The sequence below is a fragment of the Myxocyprinus asiaticus genome, chromosome 37 (assembly GCF_019703515.2).
Source record: "Myxocyprinus asiaticus isolate MX2 ecotype Aquarium Trade chromosome 37, UBuf_Myxa_2, whole genome shotgun sequence".
NCBI lineage: Eukaryota > Metazoa > Chordata > Actinopteri > Cypriniformes > Catostomidae > Myxocyprinus > Myxocyprinus asiaticus.
In genome coordinates, this window is record NC_059380.1 from 34,879,453 (window position 1) to 34,903,401 (window position 23,949).

A 23,949-nucleotide genomic window follows, 5' to 3' on the forward strand; every position below is an offset into this window, starting at 1 on the left:
CATAGAACATCTTGTGTGCTTCAATGGAAGTGTGTATCATAGGAAGTCGGCGATACCTAGTCCCAGACATTAGTGTGTGTGCGTAAAAAAAAGAAAGAAAAAAAAAGCATATCTTAAAAGTTTGTAATACATATTTAGATATGATTTGTAGTCAGAACTGTTTTCAGCTATTTAAATAACAAAATAAATCTGTTGCATTGTTCAACTTTGCAAAAACTATTCAACAATCTATTCTCTGCAGGTGGATTCTGGCTTCTTTTCAGAGGCTGATGTGAAGATTGTGGGTAAGTCTATCCGTGATCGCGTGGCTCTTTTAAAGTGGAGACGTCAGCGCATAGTCTCAGGCCTTAATGGGAAAACACACAAGAGCGGCACCAAGACCGAGACGTCGAATCTCCTTCAGGTGCCCTCCACAGGGCCCACAGTGGGCGGAACACCTAGTCTTCCATCCGAAACAGAGGAGGCACAGAGTGAAGCAGTCAGCCTGGTCTGCAGTGCCCTAACCTGTGCAACTACAGCCACATGTAAGAGGCAGCAAGATGTTATGTTTTATTTAAACAGAGAGACAGCAGCTCAAATATGTTCTGTTCTGGTAATAAATAGGAACTCCAGCCTGATTTAATAAATACAATATTCTCATAATTCAGACTGAATGGGTGACGTGCTGTTCTTTGTGCATGTACGAGGCTTATGATACGTTGTTTTCAGTGGTCACAGAGCTATTTGCATGTATTGTGAAGGCAAAGTGCCGCAGGCTCACAAATTTGTGCAAGTTCAAATGCTTGTAACCACAAGTTATTATACAAATCTAAAAACATAATGCAGTACCACAAAAATGCCAAAATAATAGCGAGATACAGCCATTTTTGTAGCCATTTGTCGCCCAGACACTCAATAAGATTGAGAATGAATTTATTACTATTATTCTTTGTTATTCATTTTTATTAATGATTTAATTTACATTTTTATGAGATCAGTGATTGATATTAGAAGTAAAAGTTGGGTGTGAACATCCAAGAAAATAAAGGCATTTTCACTTATTAAAACACTAATGAAGAAGACCTAAGTGGCCGAATTGTACATTTAATTGCACTGGTGCCGATTTTTCTTTGTGCCGTACTTTCTTTTTTATCATTACCAATAATTAATATTAAATTGACTTCTGTTTTAACCTGCTTTTTGTATAACTTATGTAATGCAAGTCAGCAAAATTTTACTTTTTTAAATAACTGAATGTTTTTTGTCCCAACTTATCCAGCTGATAGCAGTGCAGGCTCAATAGTGATAACAAGTGCTTCGAGCAACCAAGACAGCACCTCTCAGCAGTCCCTTTCAGAGCCAAATTCCACTGCCCAGAGGGTCTTAAGCCCTCCAGCACAGCTCCTAGCTCAGTTACCACAAGGTGCCCAACAGCCATCAACTGCACACATGCCTCTGGGGACTCAACAACAACCTGTTCTACAAATGCACCCACAACAAAGCATGGGCCAGATACTCCAGGGGACCCAGCAACATCCCAGTCTTCAGCAGCCCCAGGGAGTCCAACAACAGCCTAGTGCTCCTCTGCACCAGGTGGCACAAGCACCAACCCCTGGTTTGGTGCCTCAAACACCCCAGCATCAACCCACAGTCCAGCTTCACCAGCAATATCAGCAGCTACGTCAAGAAGCTTTTCAGAAATCTGCTGGACACCTGCATCAGAGCTCATACCAGCAATCACCTGTAAGTTTATTCTTGAGTTTTCTTTATCACTTAAGATGAGCTTTACTTGGAAAGAAAACCCAAATAAAACTTAGACTAGGGATGCACCGATACCACTTTTTCTCTTCCGATCCAATTCCGATATCGGAAATCTCAGTATCGGCCGATACCGATCCCTGGCCGATACCAGTGTTGTTTTTTTTTGCATAATCAGTTTAGAATATCTTTACATTATTGTGTGGAACTATTTGGGAGTACTCTTTAATATGTAAAGAAACACAAACCTCTTACTACACATTATTTCAATATAAATGTATAGCTTATTAAGAAGCACTTTCTAATGAACTAATATACTGGATAATGTAGCAGCAAAATTAACAGTAATTCCAGTCTTCAAGTCTTCAGCAGAAAAGAAACCAGTGTTTTTTTGTTTTGTTTTTTTTTTCAAAAATGTTTCAACTTGCATCTGGACTTTAAAGGATTCAGATCTCTTTTTTTGTTCAATTTAGTTGTAAGACATCAGTCCACTTTTCATACACACAGTTATTTTTTAGAACCCATTCAGCTTAAATATTGTTATAAATTGTAAACAAATACTAAAGATGACAATAATAATAATAATAATAATAATAAATTGTTATTAATATTATTATTATTGACTTTTAATTTTAATTATAAATACAACAGTAATATATTTAAATCGTGCACTTTTTAAACCCTCACGCTTTTATTTTGACATTCTAAACTCTCCAGGAAGTCCTGTATGTGTCTGTTTGTAGGCAAGTTCACAGTAGTTTAATTTGCTTCTTATTTAAATTCTGGTAAAATGCACCTCCGGTGCCGTTCTAAATGCATATTATAAGTAAACCGAACTATTGAGCATCTACATCTGAGATGCTGTTCTTGAGTAGAGCTCAAATATTGCGCACCGCTGTGAAGGCTAAAAATAGCCGCGTGTGCATCACCAGCCTGTGCGTGAGTTTGGGTCAACAGAGTAGCACCATTCACTAATCCACTGGTGCTGTGCATACTATATATTTACTTATTAAACACAGCCTTTTGAGATTCACAGAGCAATCGCACATCTTCAAGTGGCTTTGAATAAAATGCACGAGTCATATGAACTGCTTTAATGGTGTTTTTATGGTTCTTTTATGTCATTTTTGGAGCTTGACAGTAACGAACATGACTAACACACAGTATTGGATTTGGATCGGGCTCGACGGACCGATACACGATCTGTCTAAAAGCTTCAGTATCGGAGCCGATACCGATCCAGGTATCGGATCGGTGCATCCCTAACTTAGACTACCTTCATGATTCCAATCACTCTCCTCTCTTTGCGCCAAGGTCCATTTTTATGTTATGATGACTGTCTGAATTAAATTGTATTTTTGTTTTTCTCAAACCGTGGCTGAATGAGCAGTGACATGGAAGTGTACCCTGTGGCTTCCAGAGGCCTCTTCTATTCTCCGATAGCTTGGTGGGGGCCAGACTTAGCAGCCCCTCATTTCTTGAAACCTTACAGAGGAGAACCGACCTGCAAGATTTCTTGGAAAGGCTGCATCATCAAGCGAACTCAATAGATACAATGGAAGAGCCACTTTATACACGTGCCTTTACAGCAGGGTCTTCATCATTTACAAATGATGATCCAGCACTATTGAATGAACCTAAGACTACTACTGGAGCCTCTAAATACAGTTTACCATGTTCTGTGCAGGTGAATATGAATGCTCAGGCTCCAATGGTGCAGTCCAGATGCAGGAACTCCCACATTACTGCCAGGCTTGTATGTCACTGTTGCTTGCTGTAAAGTCAGGGAGTCAAGCGTCTCTGGGTCAGGCTCCTTCACCTTCTTCCTCTCCTGTTCACCTAAACTTGCCATCTGTTCCTTTCTCAAAACCATCATTCCCACCTGATCTGGCTCATCCAGACCCAAGTTTACCAACTTATGGGATCATACCTTCTCCTTCTCCTACAAATGCACCCTGTTCAGAATATATTGCTCTGTCATCTTCTGTTCCAAGAGTTCAATACCAGTTCAAATCACCCCACATTCTCCAGTTCATAAAGGCTATTCTCCGACGAAGATTCTAGTCACAACTTTTCCTCAAAACGTGTCTTCATCACTAAACCATAAATCTGCATTTTCCCCTGTCTACATATCGACGCCATCACTGATCCACACATCTCCCAGACGTATGTCCTTATCTCCTCAAGTTGTTCCACCATCCCCATTCAGTTCCTCCTCTCCAGTGTCCCCTAACTCTGTGAGTGGGCAACAATCTCCTAGTTTGGGAGATAACTCAGATTTATATCACCTCCATCGTTGTCTGTATCATATTATCAGTCGTCACACCAGCTCTCCTGTGCTGATTGACAGGGCACAGCCTGGAAATAGCCACAGCGATGCTAGTGCTAACAGCTTCACTGTACATCAGGTCCAAAGCATGAGCTCTTTAGCTCTTCATGACCAGGACAGCAAATTTGTACCAGGTCTTGTGGTAGGTGACCAATAAAATGTACTTGCTATGATCCCGGCAAGGAAATCTAGAACTAGAGATTTGCTCTTGGCTCACCCTCACTTTCCAATCTTGTTCTTCTACTTTGGAAAAAGCCGCTTCAAGAATATGTTGAAACGCTCCTAAATGCCCATTTGTCCTACTATTTATGTGTTGCCTTTAAGAGGATATTCTTCATTTCTGGATCAAAATAGAATAAATTTTCTCTAAGCACTGCTATTTCCAGAAGAATAAGAAATAAGAAATCGGATTGTTTTGGTTGGACTATTATGTCCGTTTGAAGGGTACAGTCTTTTAAATAATGGCACAGCAAGCTGACAGAACAATAAATGACTGCAGCTGCAACCTGCAAATTACCTCTGTCACCCTGTATGTGTTCCCTCTTAGAGCAACATCCCCTTTGTGAAGAGCAAATCACTGCTGTGATTTTTTGATATCACACATTTTCTCCTTGCATTTCATTCCCCAACAATAGCTGATAATTAGTCACATCAAGCCATGTGCTGCTGGAAGTACTATCCCCCAAATATTTTGAAGAACAGCTGTCAGCTGTAAAAGGTCTATTTTCAAATGTCTCTGTATTAAGACATGTGTGTGTGTGTGTGTGTGTGTGTGTGTGTGTGTGTGTGTGTGTGTGTGTGTGTGTTTTCCAGCCATCTGCTCAATTGTTTCATTCTAAGATGGTCTCTGCTCCAGCTACTCCTGTACCACATGCTCGTCCAAACCCAGAGAGCCTTCCTGCCTCTGCCCTTACATCACAGCAAAACCAGACTACTGTACCACTAGCACAGGAGGTAAGACTGCCATATATTATTGGATATTGGATGATATTGGATGTATGAAGACATCCTTGCCTTCCCTTAATGCTGTGTGTTACCAAAGTATTAGTTTAATTTGGTTTGTGTTCTTCCTTGTGTTTGTATTTCTCTCAGTTTCATCTCTATTTCCATCTTGAAGCTTTGCCACCTCAGGTAGACCTGATCTGTATAAACATCCTGATATTGGAGATATTGGCCTTCAAGTGATAAAAATTTAATTTACAAAATGATAATCCTTTTCAATCATGCCCTACCTTCAGGAGATCAGTCTAGTACAAATCAATTAATGCATTAAATTATCAGAATTTACACAATTATAACATTTCAGTCCAATTATTGAAATGCAATTTTACCATTGACTTTAGGCAGCTGGGGATTGCCAGTTTTAATTGGGGGAGTAAACTGTTGAGTATGTACTCCTGAAATTGTGTTTAACTTTTAGTACAACTCTCTCTTTTTCTCTTTTTGTCTTTCCCAGACTTTATCAACTTTTCCACCTATAGTGCAGTCATCTTCAGATGCTCAGTCTCTTCCACAGCATCTATTACAGTCAGCATCTTTAATGCTCAGCACCACTACTCTTCCTCCACAACCACAGCTGAATGTTCAGACTGCTCCCTTTCTTCAGCCTCTACAAATTTCCACACAGGTCAGTTCATAAAATTAAATCATGTATGCCTTTTCATGCAACACCTTTTCTCAGAAATCAGAACAAGTACACTCTTTGGAAAGGGTGAAATTTGTTCAACTCTATATGTTAGAAATCAAAGTTTTTTTCCATAATTTTGCATGCAATTAAATAACTTTCTTGCTTTCCTGTGGCTGTTTTCATTTCTGTCCTGATCTGTATTCTTTAGTTTTCTTCGCCATATACTCTTTTGCCAGAAGGGGGTGTATCTGCAAGGACAGAGCCAATACCTTTTTCCTTAGTCTCTTACCCTTCTCCCTATCCCACAAATGCTTCTCCAGTATCTTCCTCCTACTATTCACTAAGCCCAATCAGTGCTCCTCATCCTACGGTACCCATGCAGAATGTACCATGCATAATAGGAGCAGACACACCTGTTTCTACCCCTCTAAATGTTCCTACTCCTATTCCTCACCTTGCTATGGCCTTGTCCCCACCCATAATACCCCCCGAGCAACATCAGCAGATGTACTCCCCTGTTCCATCACCGGAAGGTGACCTTTTTCAACCCCAACCAACACAGCCCTCCGTGCCTCTCCCTAAACCAGTCTCCCTCCAGCTACAAGACCCATCTATTCCTGAACCCTTTGCAGAGGTAAATGCTGTGGTTTCCTTCAATGCCTTATTGTAAAGATTTCTTTATGAATGGATAAAGTGTTTCAAAATCATATCAATGATCACATAAGAAAAGTTTTCCAGTAATTACTTTGAGAGGGACAATGCAATCAGCAGGATTATATACAGTATATACACTACCGGTCAAAAGTTTTGAAACACTTACTCATTCTTTATTATAATTTTTTTTCACATTTTAGAATAATAGTAAAGTCATTAAAACTATGGAATAACATAAATGGAACTATGGGAATTATGTTGTGACTAAACAAAATCCCAAATAAATCAAAACTGTGTTATATTTTAGCATCTTCAAAGTAGTCACCCTTTGCCTAGAATTTGCAGACATGTATTCTTGACATTTTCTCAACCAACTTCTTGAGGTATCACCCTGGGATGATTTTTAAACAGTATTAAAGGAGTTCCCATCTATGTTGGGCACTTATTGGCTGCTTTTCTTTATTATTTGGTCCAAGTCATCAATTTCAAAATGTTTTTTTTTTAATAAAATTTTAGATTTATAATGAAATAAATTAATATGGTAGCTCAATTATATTTTTGTCTACAAAGTAATTTCAAACATTTAAGCATACGCCTTCAGATCAAAAGATTTTTAAGATCATGGGAAACATTTCGGTCAAGTGTTTCAAAACTTTTGACCGGTAGTGTATATATACATACATATATATATATATATATATATATATATATATATATATATATATATATATATATATATATATATATATAATATTGACACACTAAAGCTGAAGATATAAATAACCATCTTAAGACAAACGTTGTTGTGAAACATCTTATGTGCCTAAGACTTTTGCACAGTAATGTGTGTATATATATTGAATTTTGTAAACAGACTGAAAAAAAGACAGTATATATATACACTGCGAAAGGGGGCCCTGGTTGGACTGTATCTTTGGGCCTTGGAAATCGTAACCCTGCCCCTGAATGCAAAAACAGTGTATTATGCAGGATTGGTGTAATTGAGTTTTGTCATAGCAATCAGTGATGCAAGACGACATTCAGTATTATTCAGCAAGATCTACAGTCCAGTGGGATCAATGTTCTTGCTGTATTGTGAACAATGCAAAAAAAATTCTCAACAGGAGTACCCTCATCATCAGGAATCTCAGGTCTTGGCTCCAGTTTACACCATTCTGTCGCAGGTCCAGTCTCCTCCACAGGAAAGCCAATCAGAGCCAAAGTTTACAAGTGCCCAAGCCCAATCCGAGAGACTGGAGCCACCTCTGCAGCATGCTGGCATACAGACAGGATGTGCTATTCCTGAGAGCACAAGTATGCCTGGTACAACTCAGCAAATGCTGGACACTGCGTCAGTGTCCTTTGCCCCTGCACCAGAACCCAACCCAATTCAACCAAGCACTGAGGTGAGAGCCACTTAATATTGCTAGTCTGAATGCAACATCCATAAATATGACTATAATGTGTATTGAAAATCCCACATAGCTCATTTAAATAATCTTGTTTTCCATACAGGCACCTGTGTCTATTCCACTCCTTAGTTATGTATGTGACGGGTAGGTATTGTTTGTTGTTTTTCTCTACAAATTTACATGGGAATTGCATGTATAAATGAATGTGTCCACCATGTTTTTTTTTTAAATGGTAGGCCATAATGTACAACATATGTTGTCTGCCCTGTTTTTAGTGGTAGTTACCACAAAATGCATTCAAACAGTAGCAATCTTGTCAAATTATTTACTTGCATATATTTTAAACTGAACCTTTTTGTCCTGTTTTTCTAGCTTAAACCAAGATGCAGGATCTGGGAAAGAGATAAGTGACAGCTATGAAGGATCCACTGGTGGAGGAAAGGGTGACGGCAAACCCAGAAAGCACCACCGCAAATCTACTCGTACGCGCTCACGGCAGGAAAAAATGAACAAACCCAAACTGAGCATGCTAAATGTAAGGATTAAGAAATGTTTCTCCCTAAAATACAGATTCTTATTACAGTCACCTCTTCAGAATTTCCTCGTCCTTCTTTCATCCTCGCAGGTTTGTAATACTGGCGACAAGATGGTGGAATGTCAGCTGGAAACACACAATCATAAAATGGTGACCTTCAAATTTGATCTAGACGGAGACGCACCTGAAGAAATTGCCACTTATATGGTGAGATTGAGGTTCTGGACTGCAGTTACTTTCAAAAACATTATGACACGATATTGTGGTGCTGGAAATCTTGTGTGAAAGCAACTTAAAAGTGAACTTGTATAGTCTATCAAATGATCAATGGTTGTTTGAAGCATAAAACAATTTAATAACTTATTTGATCCAGTTACAGTTTATTTTCTGTGCAGTTTTGCCATTTTTTCCTTTGTTCATATATCAGGTGGAAAATGGTTTCATTCTGCCAATAGAAAAGGAGATCTTCATTGATCAGCTGAAAGACATTGTCGACAAGGCAGAGGATATTCTGAGTGAGGATATGGATGGAGAGAAGGCATCAGAACTTAGGAAAAGTCAAGGACAAACTACTGGAGATGTAGGGGAAGAGGTAATACAGTTAGATATTTTAAGGGAGGAAGTTCAACATATTATATTTGAAATATATGGGAAAATTTAATGTAAAGTTGATTTATTATATGTGGATTATTTACAGTCTCCTTTTACTCTGTATAATACTCTCCAGGGAATGAAAAGACAGCAACCTGGGGCTCCTCAGCCAGTTTATCAACAAAATGGTAAACTTTCTCCCTCCTCCAAATGGCATATTTAAAATTCATGCTAATGTTCCCTGAAAACAATAAATGGATCAATAGTTTTGAGCAGGCTGATAATACACGTTATTCTTGCCTTTCCTTAGTTCTACACACAGGTAAGAGGTGGTTCATCATCTGCCCTGTGGAAGAGGCCCCGGCGGCTGCCAGTCAGACTGCATCATCAGATGGAGGCCCATCCACACATTCTTTATCCACAACAATAACTGATGGTACAGCCACTGCTCAGCCTGCTGAGAGTGTCTCAACCCAGCCACCAGAACACAGCACAGGATCTGCTTCAATGGGTAATGTCAAGTTACTGTATGTTAGTATATGGATTGACAGCTGGGTGTATACAGGTGTTTAAGCAGCCCAACATAGCAACACTGGCTGTGAGTTTGGGACAGGATTACCAGTTTGAATGGAGGGAGTGTTTGGGGAACTCGTCTGAAAATAGTTGCAATTCTGTTTGGTGTCACTTGAGGTGCAGACATTATCCACTTCGCCTATAATAAAAGGATTGTTTTGTTGATTTGTCTTTGATTTTTCCTTGTGTTCAAACCACACAGATTCAGAGGCCTGTGCCACAGCACCTCCATCTGGAGGAAGTGATCCCTATGCGGTTTGGAGCCCCCTCTCTTTGACCACTACAGATTCTCTTTCTCTGGCTGCTCTCTCCCATGCTCCCCTTGTTCCCCAAGCTGCCACAATGCCAGCCCAGCCTGCTTCCCATCCAGAGGAGGTGCCAAATTTGGGCTCCGCCCAGGTCAGTGGGCAGCAGTCCAGGCCTTGCATGTACTCTCATAGCTCTCTTTTTGTGGATGAGACCCAGTGTGGCAGATTAAGCTCCATCTCCCCCATCCACACTGCTCAGCAGATGGCTGAGATTGCATATGCTTCCTCCATAGTTGAGGACATGCCATGCTGCCCCTTGGTCATGCCACTGTCCCTCGAATTGAACAGTGAGGCTCAGAGGTCATCCTCCGTGATGCCACCACTATCACAGGACACTACGTCTGCTCGCGAACAGCTCCACTCCATTACATCTAGTCGAGTCGAACGCGTGCCGCAGACTGTGGTGATGCAGCAACCTGTCTCGAATGTGGGTGGAGCCAAGGCACCTTCTCTGCCGCAAAGCCCCGCCCCTTCACAGCACCACTTTGTCCCTAGTGAATCCGATGGAGAGGGGCGTAGGGGAGGGTTTGTAGACAGCACCATCAAGACACTGGATGAGAAGCTGCGGAATTTACTGTATCAAGAGTACGCTCCCATGTACCCATCTGGGAGTGCTGCCGAGACTCCAGGATCTGGCACAGAGTACATCCAGTCCCCACCAGGACCAGAGAGTGCAGTGGGAGGGTCAGGGACCAGCACATCCAGTCTTGTGGGAGAGGGACGACTCAGAGGAGGAGAACAGTTGGTTAGTTTAAGATCCATCTGCCATTCTTATGGTTTTTAATAGATGGTCTCTGGACTTGAAATTAAATCTCTTTATCTCATCAGTGGTTGTTATATCTTCAGCCCTTGCACTCACTATAAAATCATCATCATCACTGTTCCTGAAATGTGCATTTTGTTTGTAACATATTATATTTGAACACAAAGACATTTGTAGATTTCTGAAAGCTTTTTTAAAATGTCCCTTGTCCATTTTTGAATGAAATCACCCATCACAGAAGTCTTGAAGACTAGGGTTGGGAAACATGAAACAGTTTTTATTCAGAACTGGTTCAATTTAAAAAAAAAAAATACCCCCCAAAAAGATTTTCATGATTTTCGGTTGTGTAGCAGTTCTCGAACGTGCTTTCATCTGCAAATTCGAACAGAGCACCATATTAAAATACATTTACAACATTTCCTGTGCTACCATTTGTAGCAACTAATCAACATGAAACATAAATACAATGAGTGTAGCCCGATTTCCAAATGAATGGAATGGATGAGTCAGTTCTTTTGAATCTACAGCACAAAACATAAGGTGTGACAAGTGCATTCTGTTTACCAAACAAATGACTCTTTATCAGCCAGTTCTTTTTAGTGAATCAAAAACTTACTGAACAGAACGTCATTTATTTCATCATGCCGAACTTGAAATGAACCAAGAATTGTTAATGCGTTATGTGTAATTAAGGCTTATGAGACATAAACTGGAGTAATTACTGGATGGTTGTTGATATGACAGTATGTAGTTAAAGATATCAGTCATGAGTTTTGTTGTAATGAGTGGTGTTTTATAACAATTTATGAATTAATAAAATGTCTTGATTAAAAAGTCTGTGTAAACACTTTTTGCAAGAATCTGTCCTGTTAAAATATGAAATGATCTCATTATTTGGTAACAGCCTGCGGAAGGCAGTAAATCCAATAAGAATATTTTTTATTTCCAAATATTTCTTCCTCGAAATTACTAAAAGAATCGTTATGGAACCATTAAGAAAAGTCCTTACGAAGACCCTATTAAAGACCATGACACCAAAATTCTGTTCACCAAAGCAGAAAGTTTTTCAGTTATGAAAAGTTCATGTTTGATGGATCACCACCTAAATGTTTTTCTTTACCTCTTTTAGCCTCAGATTCCAGAGCGTGTGGACAGTTTGAGTGCTCTCAGTGACTCTGCTGTTGGAGGTATGACAATATTTAAAATGTTAATCATCATGAGGCACTCTTCAACTTCAGAATTTTGGTCATTTATAAAAATGTGTTTAATCCTGGACTATAGCCATCTTTCTCCACAGTTACTGTGCCAAGGAGACATGTGATGCCACACTCTACCTCCTGCTCTGGATCCAGAAGTCGATTTAAGGTACATCAATATGTACAGTATAGCATGGTGTTGTTTCCTGCAGGAAAAAAAAAAGTAAACATTATTGTTTAAAAGCCTGTTTACTAATCTTAATTTCTTGGTCAACACAAATGTTGAATAGAGAATGACATCAAACTTCTTTTCTAGGCATTTAATGTATAACTAACTTGTTTACTCCTTTAGTGGTTGTCTATCAAGATCATATGTAAAATAGTTATTGTGATATTCACATACATGTGCGTTTCCATCCTTGTCTACTTATTTATTGATTTCCCCCCCCTACTTCTATTAATTAGATGATGCCTGGCACAACTGACATCCTGTTAGGTCAAGGGCGAAAACAGCGTAGCTTTAGCAGCACAGCATCGCAAGCGCACCCTGATGGCTCTTTTGGGGAGTGTGCCACGTTCGAAGAGCCACCTGCCTTAGTCACCATTATTGGCAGGTTTTCTGTGGTCAGTACAGAGGATGAGGTCACTCGCAGAAAGCACAGCAGCAGATACTCTGCCCCACCTGACTTTTATTTGGACGCCCCACCTCCCTTGACCAAACAAGCCTCCCTGCCAAGGGCCCAGACCTCGGTGTCATTGGATGTCACTGTTCACACCCGCTTCATGTCTCCTGACTCTGAGGCCGAAAGCAGCCCTGCCAAAATGGCACCCACAACCCCGTCCCGTCATGGACGATCCGAAAGGAGAGGAAGTGATCTCATGAAAAGGGCAGTGGCATTTCTGAGGCGCTCCGGACGCAGTAGTAGTGTGCAAAGCTCTGATTCGCCAAGCAGAAAGGGTGGGGTTTATGGGTCATATGTCAGCAGTGACAATGACTCTGAAATGGAGGACTCAGACATAAAGAGGGAGCTTCAAAGACTGAGAAAAAAGTGAGTTTAGCATATATCTGTGTGTTTGAGAGAGACGATAAAAATGAGTGAAAAACTATGAAAACAGAGCATAAGAATTATTGAATCACCATTTTTTGCTTCTCTTGTGTACAGGCATATGAAGGAGATTACAGAATTGGAGGCCCACCACCGAGAAGAGATTGAGCATCTCTACATCCAGTTAGGGAAATCACCACCTCCAGGTTTTTATGTCTCATCCACAGTGCCCCCTTCTGGACGTAAGCGCAGGACAAACAGGCACAAACTTAAAGCTGGCAAACTGCTCAGTCCCCTGGTACAACAGCTGAGAAATGTTGCCGCTAAAACATGTGACAGCAGCAAAACGAATGATTTAACAAAATCAGGTAAGAATTATTTTTTGGAATTTTGAATTTGGTTTTGAATTTGGAATACTACAAAATGCTAGGGAAGTCATGCATATCAAAGACATTAATACAGGACTAATTTAATGTTTAAAATCTACCCAAGCGCATTATGACTGCTGAATTTACTCGTTTTCAGCTGAGGATGCCCCGAGCTTGAATGGGTCTCCTGCCAAAGCTTCCAATGTGTCTGATGGCAGGACTTATTCTGGGACTGGGACTTTGCCTTGCTCTGTGTCTGAGCCTGTTCAGACCCAACAGCCCTGCTCTCTCAAGGGATCTTTATCCTCTGACAACTTCTATTCTGGTCTCCAGGGAGAAGGACCAGGGCCTCACAGCCAGCCAGCCCAAGGTAACTTTAATTCTTACATTTACCAGGATGCACTTTTAGATGGAAATCCTACTGAGAGTAGAATAAGTTTACAGGCTTGGTGGTAGATATTGACTTAATAATTGTTGTGAGATTGATTAACCAGTCAATATCTATGGATCACCCACCAGCAAAGAAAAGGCAAAACAAAAAAACCAAACAATCTGATGAAATTGATGGTTGCTGCGCCAGGTACATTGACAGAGGGCGTGTTTGATGCATAGTGGTGGTGATTTTGATTCATTTTAGTGACTCAGTTCCGCTCACCAAAAATATTCATTCAGATCCGTTCATTGATTCGTTCACTGAACATATCTTCAAGTTACGCCATTGTGCCTGCAGATGCTGCCAAATGACCATCTTTTAAGTAATTGCATTGAACCGAATGCAGTCATCCTCGACCAGAACAAGTCTAATTATCCTTTATTAAAAGAGACTTAAGCACTGTAGAGTGTTAAAGCATCATAAGCCTTTTCCCATAAATGACAACAAAGCATATCTATCATACTGTGAACTGTTGAGCACAACTTTTTATCAAGCTATAAAAAAAGATACAACATTATCAGCCTAAAAATAATTATGAGTTTCAAGAACATCCATGTGTCATTGTAATTTGTTGTCATCACTCACTTTTATTCATAATTATGAATAAATACTCCTTTTCTTGTTGAACGAGATTGACGATATGAACGAACGACATGCAGCTCCTCCTCTCATTCAGCCGGTCAGCATTCATGATGACTGATTCGTTATTGTTGGTCGCAGACGAGTTAAGCAGTACATTCAGTTCGTTCATGTCACGAACGACATGACGACTGGTTCAGTGAAGGGGTGTATTTGTTCAGTGAGTCAAACCAATGAAATGCTCCTTCACAGCCCGCTCTCGAATGCTATTGTCTCACACTTAAGTCAGTCTTTAAAAGCATGACAAATGAAGATGGAGTTTGCATGTCTACAAATGTACGAAGACTCTTTAAAAAATAGAGTTTAAACAGCATAACTGTTTTCACCACAAATGGCAGGTCTTATTTTCCCTATATTTTGTCAAATGCTGGGCTTAATTATGACCAAGACAAAGAAAAAGTTAAAAAAAAACCTAAATAACATTTCCAACTGTAATTTATGTAATTTAGTCTTCAGTCATTTTTACACATTCATAAATTGGAGATTATGTTTTGTGTAATTCTATAAACTTGTCTTAAGTGCATTCCCCCCTTTTTCTCCATATTGAATGTGATTGACATTGCTGAACTGAACGAACGACACGCCTCCATCTCGTCCAGCTGTTCAGCACATCTTCGCAAACGAGTTTACCAACATATTCAGTTAGTTCACGAACCACCATTAATCATATTCATACTCAAATGACCAACTAGTTTAGTGATGGGGCGCATTCGTTCAGTGGGTGAAACCAATAGCTGGGTTTCCCTCAAAATGTTTAGCATTTTTAATGCGCATTTCTGAAAATTTGACTAAAGAAAATGTGAAACATTGCACGTTTCCATGAACTGTAAATGCACATTATCTTGAGGGAACCCGCCTTTTTGTCATGGAGCAGCTGAATGACCTTTTTGCTTTGGTGAGAGTTGTATTTGCTGTAATAAAGCAATTGTACATTATGATATTAAATGCTGCCAGGAGATGTCACAGAATAAGTGCAATAGCTCACAGAATGAGGGCTTAAATGGCTATTCCCATTTGCCGGCAGCCTCCATATACAGTACCTGGGAGCGCCCGTGCTCAAAACAGTTCTGATGGATTGTGAGGACCCACTTTAATGACGATCTGTGGGTGAAGCACTTTCGACTAACCAGGGCGACATTTGAAGAATTGTGTGCCATGGTTGGGCCTTTCATAAAGTCAGTCATGTCAAGCTCTCGCACACCTACACGTATACCATCCGACAAGCGCATTGTCATCACGCTTTACAAATGGCCATGACATGTCATCGTTCATGCGAATAAGCCGTTTTCATCACTTTAATGCGAATTTTAACTCATGCGAAACTCGAGAAAATCCACTTCCTCCTAGCGCATTTAATTTTATGTGAATTTTGAGAGTTTATTCGCATATCAAGTGTTTCCATTCAGGATTTCTTATGTGCATTTTCAAAATGCGCATAGAAATAGTTGGAGGGGAAAAGCAGCGATTGATATGCTCCTTCACAGAGTGCACTCAAATGCTGTTGGCTCGTGCTATAGTCAGACTTCACAGGCATGAAAGGCAACAGAGCTCATTGGCTTCGAAAAGGAGATACATCAGTGAACAAAAATATGAGTCAGTGTATGGAGGTGAACGAGAACCATTCGTTCACTTGAAAGATTCGTTTAAAAACATGTATTTCTGCGTTTGCAAAACTGTTTTGTATAATAATGCTAAGGGTCCTGATATTAGATGGTCCTCCTGATAATGCCAGATGTTATGTCTGATTTCACATGTAAATTTATAATATGGCAAGCATTATTTTTCTGGATAAGCAAACCTATGTTTTTGAAAATAATAATTTAGAAACATGGAATACTATAAATAATAAATACTTTAATATTAAAATACTTCAAATGTACAGTATGTAATCAGTGACAGTGTACAAGCATATGTATCTAACATAATTATGTATTTTTCAGTTGGGCAGAATTATTCATATTTCTATTCTGGTGTCACCATTGACATCTAGAGGGCTGATTTTTTTGTTGGATAATTTTTTGTTGGATCATTTTACTCTTTAATAAACAGTACTTTTGTTAAGTTTTACAAGGGAAGGAAAGGAACTGTTTTGCATATGTACTGGAAGTAATAATGATAAATTCAGACTTACTATGACAAACTTTTCCTGATTCAGGCTTTGGTCAAAGTTTTGTGAGAGTGTAGAATCGTTGGTAACACTTTACAATAAGGTTCTATTTGTTAACATTAGTTAACAACATTAGTTAACATGAACCAACAATGAACAATACTTAAGGATTTATTAACCTTAATGTTAATGTCAACATATACTAATACATTTTTAAAATTTTTTTTTTTTATTTGTTAACATTTGTTAATGCTATGATCTAACAATGAACAATTGTATTTTTATTAACTAACATTAACCAAGATGAATAAATGCTGTAAAAAAATATATTGTTCATTGTTTATTCATGATACCTAATGTATTTGCTAATGTTAACAAATGAAACCTTATTGTAAAGTGTTACAGAATTATTAATTCAGTACTGTAAATCAAACCAAATCCTTACACCCTCTATAATTTTTTTAATTAATATTTTATTAAAATACAGGAAATATATATATATATATATATATATATATATATATATATATATATATATATATATATATATATATATATTTTATTTGATTAATTGCAGAAATAATTGAAGATAAATCGATTATCAAATTAATTGTTAGTTGCAGTCCTAATTTAATGTGCTTAGTAAATTGGGAACCACAATGTAATGCAATATGTAATTAAAAATAACATTATTGTGAAAACACAGTATTTTAATGCTCAATCACACAATCTGTATGTATGTGTATTTTTTTATTTCTGCTTTGACATTTACTAGTTGATGGTTGCAGTTTATGAATCCAATGAAAATAATATCTGTTTTATCTTTCCACCCTGGAAACTGAATGTTTGGGGAAGTTGCCTCAATTGTCTTACTCTTTCTTTTCTTACCTCTGTACTTCTGTCTGCAGGGTGGCCTCCTTCTCCCCAGGCATCTGCGCAGGTCACCTATAAATCCAGTAGCAAACCACGTGCTAGATTCCTCAGTGGGCCTGTTTCTCTAACCATCTGTTTGTATCTCTCTGCTTTCCGCCATTCCCCATGTCATAAGTCCAAGACCCCTGCTATATTTCTTTGCTCTCTTTTTCTTTATTATTAATCAGATTACTTATCTTTCACATTATCATTACCCATTCATCATCCTTTTTCTATTGTGCTTCTTTATTTCTTTTGTTCATTCCCTTGTTTTTTCTCTTTCTTTCTTTGTTAATCACTATTAAAATGTATCATTTTTTATTCGTGGCAAACCTATTCCTTTAGAAACCTTTGTGTTAAACTGACTAGCAGCTAGACAGTTACTCATTTTATTCACTTTAATCATTCTCACTTTTAGCGCTTTTCTACCATCGAGCCTAACGTTTCTAAGCAAGGTGAGTAACAGTTCCAGTGGCATTTCAACTTGAGCATGGTTCGGTACCATACAATTACAAACCGTTCCCGGCCTGGACTTCTCAGCATGACTTGCTGGTCACTTCCTCAGTCAATCCAATCCTGATTTTATAGCACCACAGTGAAAAAACAAATCGTAACCTATCAACCAACCTGGATTGGTACAGAACAGCACAGTTCCGCAAAGACAACTGTTCGGCCCAATGGTGGAAATGCGCCTTTTGATTTCATTTTCACAAGCCTACTTGCAAGACACACTTTAAGTTTAACCTAACATTTCACAGTGTCACTCTTTCCATTTAGAATGTTTTAATATTTTTATTTCAACCCACATCTGATATTGTTTTTTTTGTTGTTGTTGTTGTTTTTGTGCTGTCGCTGTACTGCATTTCAAACTCTTAAATTGTTAGATGACATTTTAACCTCTTGTATATTAAAATAAAATTTACAGTGGTTTTCAGTGATTTGCAGAAGACTAATTTCACTTTTCACTGTTGTAGGGTCAACACTTAAACGGCTGTGTCTTGGAAAAGAACGTGGCAGCAGTAACTATTGTTATTTCTTAAGTTCCACTCTTTAGACTGTTGAAGTACAATTTTAATTTTTCTAAAAATTTGACAATGTTGCTCCAACAATTAGCTGTGATGCTAAAAACTAAATTCTAAATCATCATATTGTTTGAATGATCATAATATCTTTGTTGTTGTAACATGGCATATGCTCTTACAGTTATAAGGAGTTTTCAGACCTGTAGCTCATTTGATTTGTTCCAAAACGGGCTTAAATTGTTACAATGTTTCTTATATTTTATTTTATATTCAGTATTTTCTTCTTGTTTCACTTCGCTTTCACAAGGCATCATTTCAAAACGAACCAAAACTTTTAATAAAAGTCACATGTGAGCAAACTAGGGATGAGCACTCGAGTACACAGAAGTGACAGCATTGCTCGATCATGAAACTGATGATCGATAATGAAGAAGTGTGACGTGACACTGAATTTGGAAACTTTAGTGACAATTATACACAAACGTGTCAAAGATGGGCTTTATTTTTATTTGGAGATTGATTACGTTGTGATTTTCAGCAGTAACGACTGTCAGCAGAGACGTCTCTTAGAAACCAAACTGATAAACGATGCTGCAGTGTTAGCGTTTTTCTACAGGTTTACGATAGTCAAAAAAGAAAGTACAATTAACCATGTTTTTGCTAAACAAGTTTTATTATCATGGAATGTAGAAACTTTGACTCATTAATATATATTATTTAATAAAAGTTAATGTTTATCATTGTAAATCTCCCTGTGTGCCGGCATATTTACGTGACGTCACACTCCTGCATCTCAGTGAATTTAGAATTGTAGATTTCTGCACAAGTTTCCAGGTTTGAAGTCTAGTAGCGTACCATAAGGGCTGAAAGATTAAACAAAATAAAATTGAAATCACGATATGACCCCGTGTGATTATTAAATCGCAGTTCAAATCGCAATTGCAATATTTTTCAAAATAATCGCAATTCTATTTTTTTGTCCAAATCATTCAGTTCTACATTCCATTGAACTTTTACCAGAAGGAAGTTGTAGGAAGAGTTCTGAAACAAATGCTCCAAATGAGCCAGGTGTGAAAACAGACACCATGGATTATATTTAGACTACTGTTGCCAACTTTTTGCCACACAAATATGGGCCGCTTGGAGCAGTTTGGCACTTCAATATGGGATGCTACATTTTGTAATCCAACTGGTGTGGGGGTAGTCAGTGTGTGGGGGGGGTGGGTAGCATTTTACTGCTTATAGTATATAAAGCACAATGCCTTCAGTACAGGACTATTCGTTGAGGGTCCCCCTTGAGCGTTGAGGCCAAAATACCAGACGTCCCAGCTAGTACAGGACAGTTGGCAACCCTAATTTAGACTAATTATTTGATGTTCATAAAACTAAAATGGACTTGTTTTGTAGGGTCCGGAGCATCATCAGGTGCTTCTCAGTCCCCAATTCCCCCTGGATCCACTCCTCCTCCTCACCAGCCGATTGGTCTCACCCAAGCACAGACTAACAACAGCAACAATAAGACGGATGCTTTCACGCAGAACCATTATAGACTGGTGGATAACTGGGCAGAAGAGGTGGGGTCTCCTTTACGCTCATGCTCCCTCAGTCAAAGACCACAGCAATTGACCAGAGCAAGGATATGGAGCGCTATAGAGGTGACATTATTAAAAAAAAAAAAAACTTCACTAAGTATTTAAATTGTAATGAAATGGAGCTTGCTACCTTACATAACATTACATTATACTTAAATTATGCTAATGTCTATTGTCTTAGGCTCCAGTGTCAACAGAAAGAATAAATGCTTCCCAGCTCCCTCTTTCTTGGCCACAGATAGATCACCATACTTCACAAGTGCTCCAGCACAGTTTCATGGTGTCCAGTGAACATTTGGGGAAAATGCTAGCTGCCCCACTCTTAGACATGGACCACTGGCCTTCAGTGACTGCCACTCTTAACCAAGGAGTCTTTGCCGTCCCCGCTGTGCATTCTCCCCCTTGGACAGCCCCTTCCTCCCCCAGTGAGCTCCCCAGAACTAGGACCATGTAGCTTTACCATCCCTATACCAATACCGTTTCATTTACTAGCATGTAGCTGTTTACAAGGAGTAACATGTAGTACAAGTAGTAATCCAATATGAACATGTAAATATTCTTGCCGACAATGTAAGCATATGCTGTAAATAGGTACTGTACATTCAGTATTATTGTACATATTCATGCTGCCTAGCATAACTGAATTTTAGCATAGGCTATGTACAGAACATATATTTTTCATCAAAATCTATTTAGCTTGCTTGTGTTTGTGCAGAATCAACTCCTTAAAACCTTGAGCTGTACACATACAGTATGTACAGTAAATGCTATAAGTTAATATGCCCTTAAATTTGTTTAGATGTGTATAGGCACTGTTTATATTTACTGTACATGTAAATCTAAATATGTAAAATAACTGGACACAGGAAGACTGAGGTCAAGCCCAAAATGTTTGGGTTGAAAACTATCACTATCACATCGAAGGTGGGCGAAAACACTTTGAGAGATGATCACGATCATAAAGATCACTGTGAATGTTTTACCCCAGCCTTCAGTGATCATTGATTTCACACTGCACTAGCCTAAAAGACATAATGCATGCTAGAAACGTAACAACCACAAACTGCACTGAGAAACAAGCGAGAACTTAACAGACTGTACATTTCAGGTGAAAAGCCTGCAAGAGTGCCTTGAACAGCAACTTTGGACTGAACTGCGTGCCAGCCAATGTACTGAGGGCAAAGGTGACTGCTCTAAATGTTCTGTTACCAAGAATAATACTAATAATACTAATACTAATAACTAAGTTCACATTTTCCCAACCTGCAGTTTATGACGATATTTAAAAAATGCATTCCAGCAATTCATATTGATGGTGTAATTAAGTTACGAGTGTCATTTTGTTTTGACTGTATGTGCAGTAACATTTAGGAGGATATTTTCTGCATCGTCTAATACAATACATAGAAATCCTAATAATCCAGGGATGGCTCAGAATGGTTGACTTATTTTGACTAATTGTCCTAAAACTGACTAGATGACTAGTGTGCTTGTCTATTTTTTTAAAACTATTATTTTTAGATGTGGTGCTAAAGGGGATGAATTTAGAGACGCAAGGAGGATTTTACTGCACTGACAGCATGCTGTGGTTTGTGTTAACCATTGAACTAAACGCATTTGTTAAATTAAATTAAAGCGCTGTGGCTACAATCATCAAAGCACAACATTTTCACCACCTTCAACAAAAAATGTCTAGGCAATTATTGTCAGACTTCAAATCGCCTGCAAAGAGCAATATTCCTATTATTATGCATAATCTGTAGGTCACTATTTTTTGAGGACTATGACAGTTTTGTGCAATAAAAAATTATAAGCTTGTTTATTTGTTGACCTTTCATTCACAGACCTTATTCACGCTAGCGCAATCTTTGATTTTAATGGGAATAACAATGAGGCTGTGAGGGATGGACTTACCATCTCTTCAACAGGCTGTGCTGCAGTTTATAGTGTTTTTGGATCGTTCTGCGGACAAAACACTAATAAATATCTGTCCAAGAATATTCCGTATACAAAGAACTCCATGAGTGGAAAATCAGATGAGATCTAGGAGCTTTTTACAGCTTATACTGTTCATGCCATGAAAGAGATGGTAATTCTGTCCCTCATAGCCTCGTTGTCATTCCCATTAAAAGTCAAAGATGGCTAGCGTGAATAAGGTCTGTAGCATCTATATATACTGTAGCTAAGAAATGTTTCTGATCGGTGTTTGGTAAACATGACCCTAAACCAGCCTAATTATACAGGGCTTCCTTAAGATTAGTCCACTAGCCTGAAGCAAAAACTGGACTTAACTTGTTTTCAAAATTGTAAAGCTATCAAGTTGTTCTTTTGAATCTAGGAAACTAATTACTATTATCTAATAGTAATTACTATTAACTAATTACTAATTTACTATTAATCAAATTATGGGCTGATTGAATTCTTCTGCCTCTTGGGCTGCGTTCCACTTCACTTTAAACATCCACTCGCTAACAATGCCACCAGCCATACTGCTCGTTCTGTGCGTGATTTCCTGCAAGACAGGAATTTCAGTGTTCTGCCATGACCAGTGAAGAGCCTGGATCTCAATCCCATTGAGCACGTCTGGGACCTGTTGGATCGGAGGGTGAGGACTAGGGCCATTCCCCCCAAAATGTCCGCGAACTTGCAAGTGCCTTGGTGGAAGAGTGGGGTAACATCTCACAGCAAGAACTGGCAAATCTGGTGCAGTCCATGAGGAGGAGATGCACTGCAGTACTTAATGCAGCTGGTGGCCACAACAGATACTGACTGTTACTTTTGACCCCCCCTTTGTTCAGGGACACATTATTCCAATTCTGTTAGTCACAGGTCTGTGAAACTTGTTCAGTTTATGTCTTAGCTGTTTAATCTTTTTATGTTCATACAAATATTTACACATGTTAAGTTTGCTGAAAATAAAAGCAGTTGAAAGTGAGAGGACCTTTCTTTTTTTGCTGAGTTTATAATATATATATATATATATATATATATGAAAATGTGTGCGTTAAAACCGCTTAATACACAGGTAGTTCCCATCAGTTTTAATTACCGTTCTATATTAATGCACTGTCTCTACTGTCCTCCATAATGAGACATTGTGAGAGTTTTATGCCTCTGATTAAATCCACGCGATTTAATTCTTAATTCAAAACTCCACCGGCTGCCATTACTCGTGCATCATACGTAATTAAACCTGGTAGCAGTTTCGGAGCACAGATGATCGGCAAGCACTCGCACTTTCGCACTGTGGCTTGCAAATCTATCCTCAATCTCCATCATCCCCCACCCACCCCGTCTGATGATCGCGGAGCTCAGAATAGGGCATCAATTTGGCCAGCGGCGGCCCTGATTCAATCAATCATGCAGCCTCAATGGATACTATATGGATGTCTCATAAGTCAAAGTATTCAGGTTTGGAGCTTTTTGGATGATTTCCTCCTCATCATGTACAGTAAGTGCCACTTTTACAACTATCATGTCAGCAATGCCGGTTATTCCTCATTAATGTGAAAATGACAATACGAGTTAAATATTACATGTTCTGAGGACTGCCAACCCTTCTACATTATGTAGCTATAATTATTTCTGGATTGAGTGTTTAATTTCACAGTGTTTGGTCTCGAAACAATTTGAATATTAATCACACTATTTTATTTTTGTGTCTGATTTAGAATGGGCAGAACTCTAGATCTAAAAATCAGTGAGAGCTGCAACTAATGCTAGGTGTGAGATTTGAATGCACTTCGAGGAGGCTACCACCCTCTGCTTTGCGTTGGGTGGTTCTTCTCCTCCACGTCATGCATTAAAATAGTTTATTACATGGCTCTCTGGAATACTCGATTCTGATTGGTCAATGGTGCCATCCAGTGGTCAGACATTGCTCTGTAACTACCACACATCGGGGATATTGACGTATCAGACCACTCATCCGGGTTCTGTGAGCCATCTCTCTTGCTTCTCGGCTCACTGTGCGATCTCTACAAGTAAGCTAATATAATAATTTCAACTCAAATCAATGTTTCATGTGCATATATTTATTTATTTGGCAAGCAGTCTTGTTAAAGGCTGAATATTGAGGAGTCAGACGATCATTTTTATAAGGTAA

General features: G+C 38.8%; 1 protein-coding gene across 3 annotated transcripts in view; it reads left to right on the plus strand.

Moving 5' to 3' along the window:
* Positions 1–21,662, plus strand: part of wnk2 (WNK lysine deficient protein kinase 2) — a 48,522-nt gene extending 26,860 nt beyond the window's left edge. The window contains exons 7-29 of one of the 3 annotated variants that reach the window (XM_051675669.1): positions 242–524; positions 1,259–1,722; positions 4,880–5,020; positions 5,159–5,197; positions 5,523–5,693; positions 5,902–6,327; positions 7,472–7,753; positions 7,863–7,903; positions 8,132–8,294; positions 8,385–8,501; positions 8,722–8,886; positions 9,022–9,073; positions 9,196–9,396; positions 9,661–10,511; positions 11,659–11,716; positions 11,827–11,894; positions 12,191–12,774; positions 12,889–13,139; positions 13,297–13,509; positions 17,227–17,325; positions 18,205–18,249; positions 19,660–19,907; positions 20,026–21,662. In XM_051675669.1, the coding sequence (XP_051531629.1) occupies positions 242–524; positions 1,259–1,722; positions 4,880–5,020; positions 5,159–5,197; positions 5,523–5,693; positions 5,902–6,327; positions 7,472–7,753; positions 7,863–7,903; positions 8,132–8,294; positions 8,385–8,501; positions 8,722–8,886; positions 9,022–9,073; positions 9,196–9,396; positions 9,661–10,511; positions 11,659–11,716; positions 11,827–11,894; positions 12,191–12,774; positions 12,889–13,139; positions 13,297–13,509; positions 17,227–17,325; positions 18,205–18,249; positions 19,660–19,907; positions 20,026–20,298 (5,235 nt within the window). In that variant the 3' untranslated portion in view covers positions 20,299–21,662. The remainder of the gene's footprint in view (positions 1–241; positions 525–1,258; positions 1,723–4,879; positions 5,021–5,158; positions 5,198–5,522; positions 5,694–5,901; positions 6,328–7,471; positions 7,754–7,862; positions 7,904–8,131; positions 8,295–8,384; positions 8,502–8,721; positions 8,887–9,021; positions 9,074–9,195; positions 9,397–9,660; positions 10,512–11,658; positions 11,717–11,826; positions 11,895–12,190; positions 12,775–12,888; positions 13,140–13,296; positions 13,510–17,226; positions 17,326–18,204; positions 18,250–19,659; positions 19,908–20,025) is intronic. The other 2 variants (XM_051675670.1, XM_051675671.1) reach the window with 2 other exon arrangements.
* Positions 21,663–23,949: the final 2,287 nt, after the last annotated feature.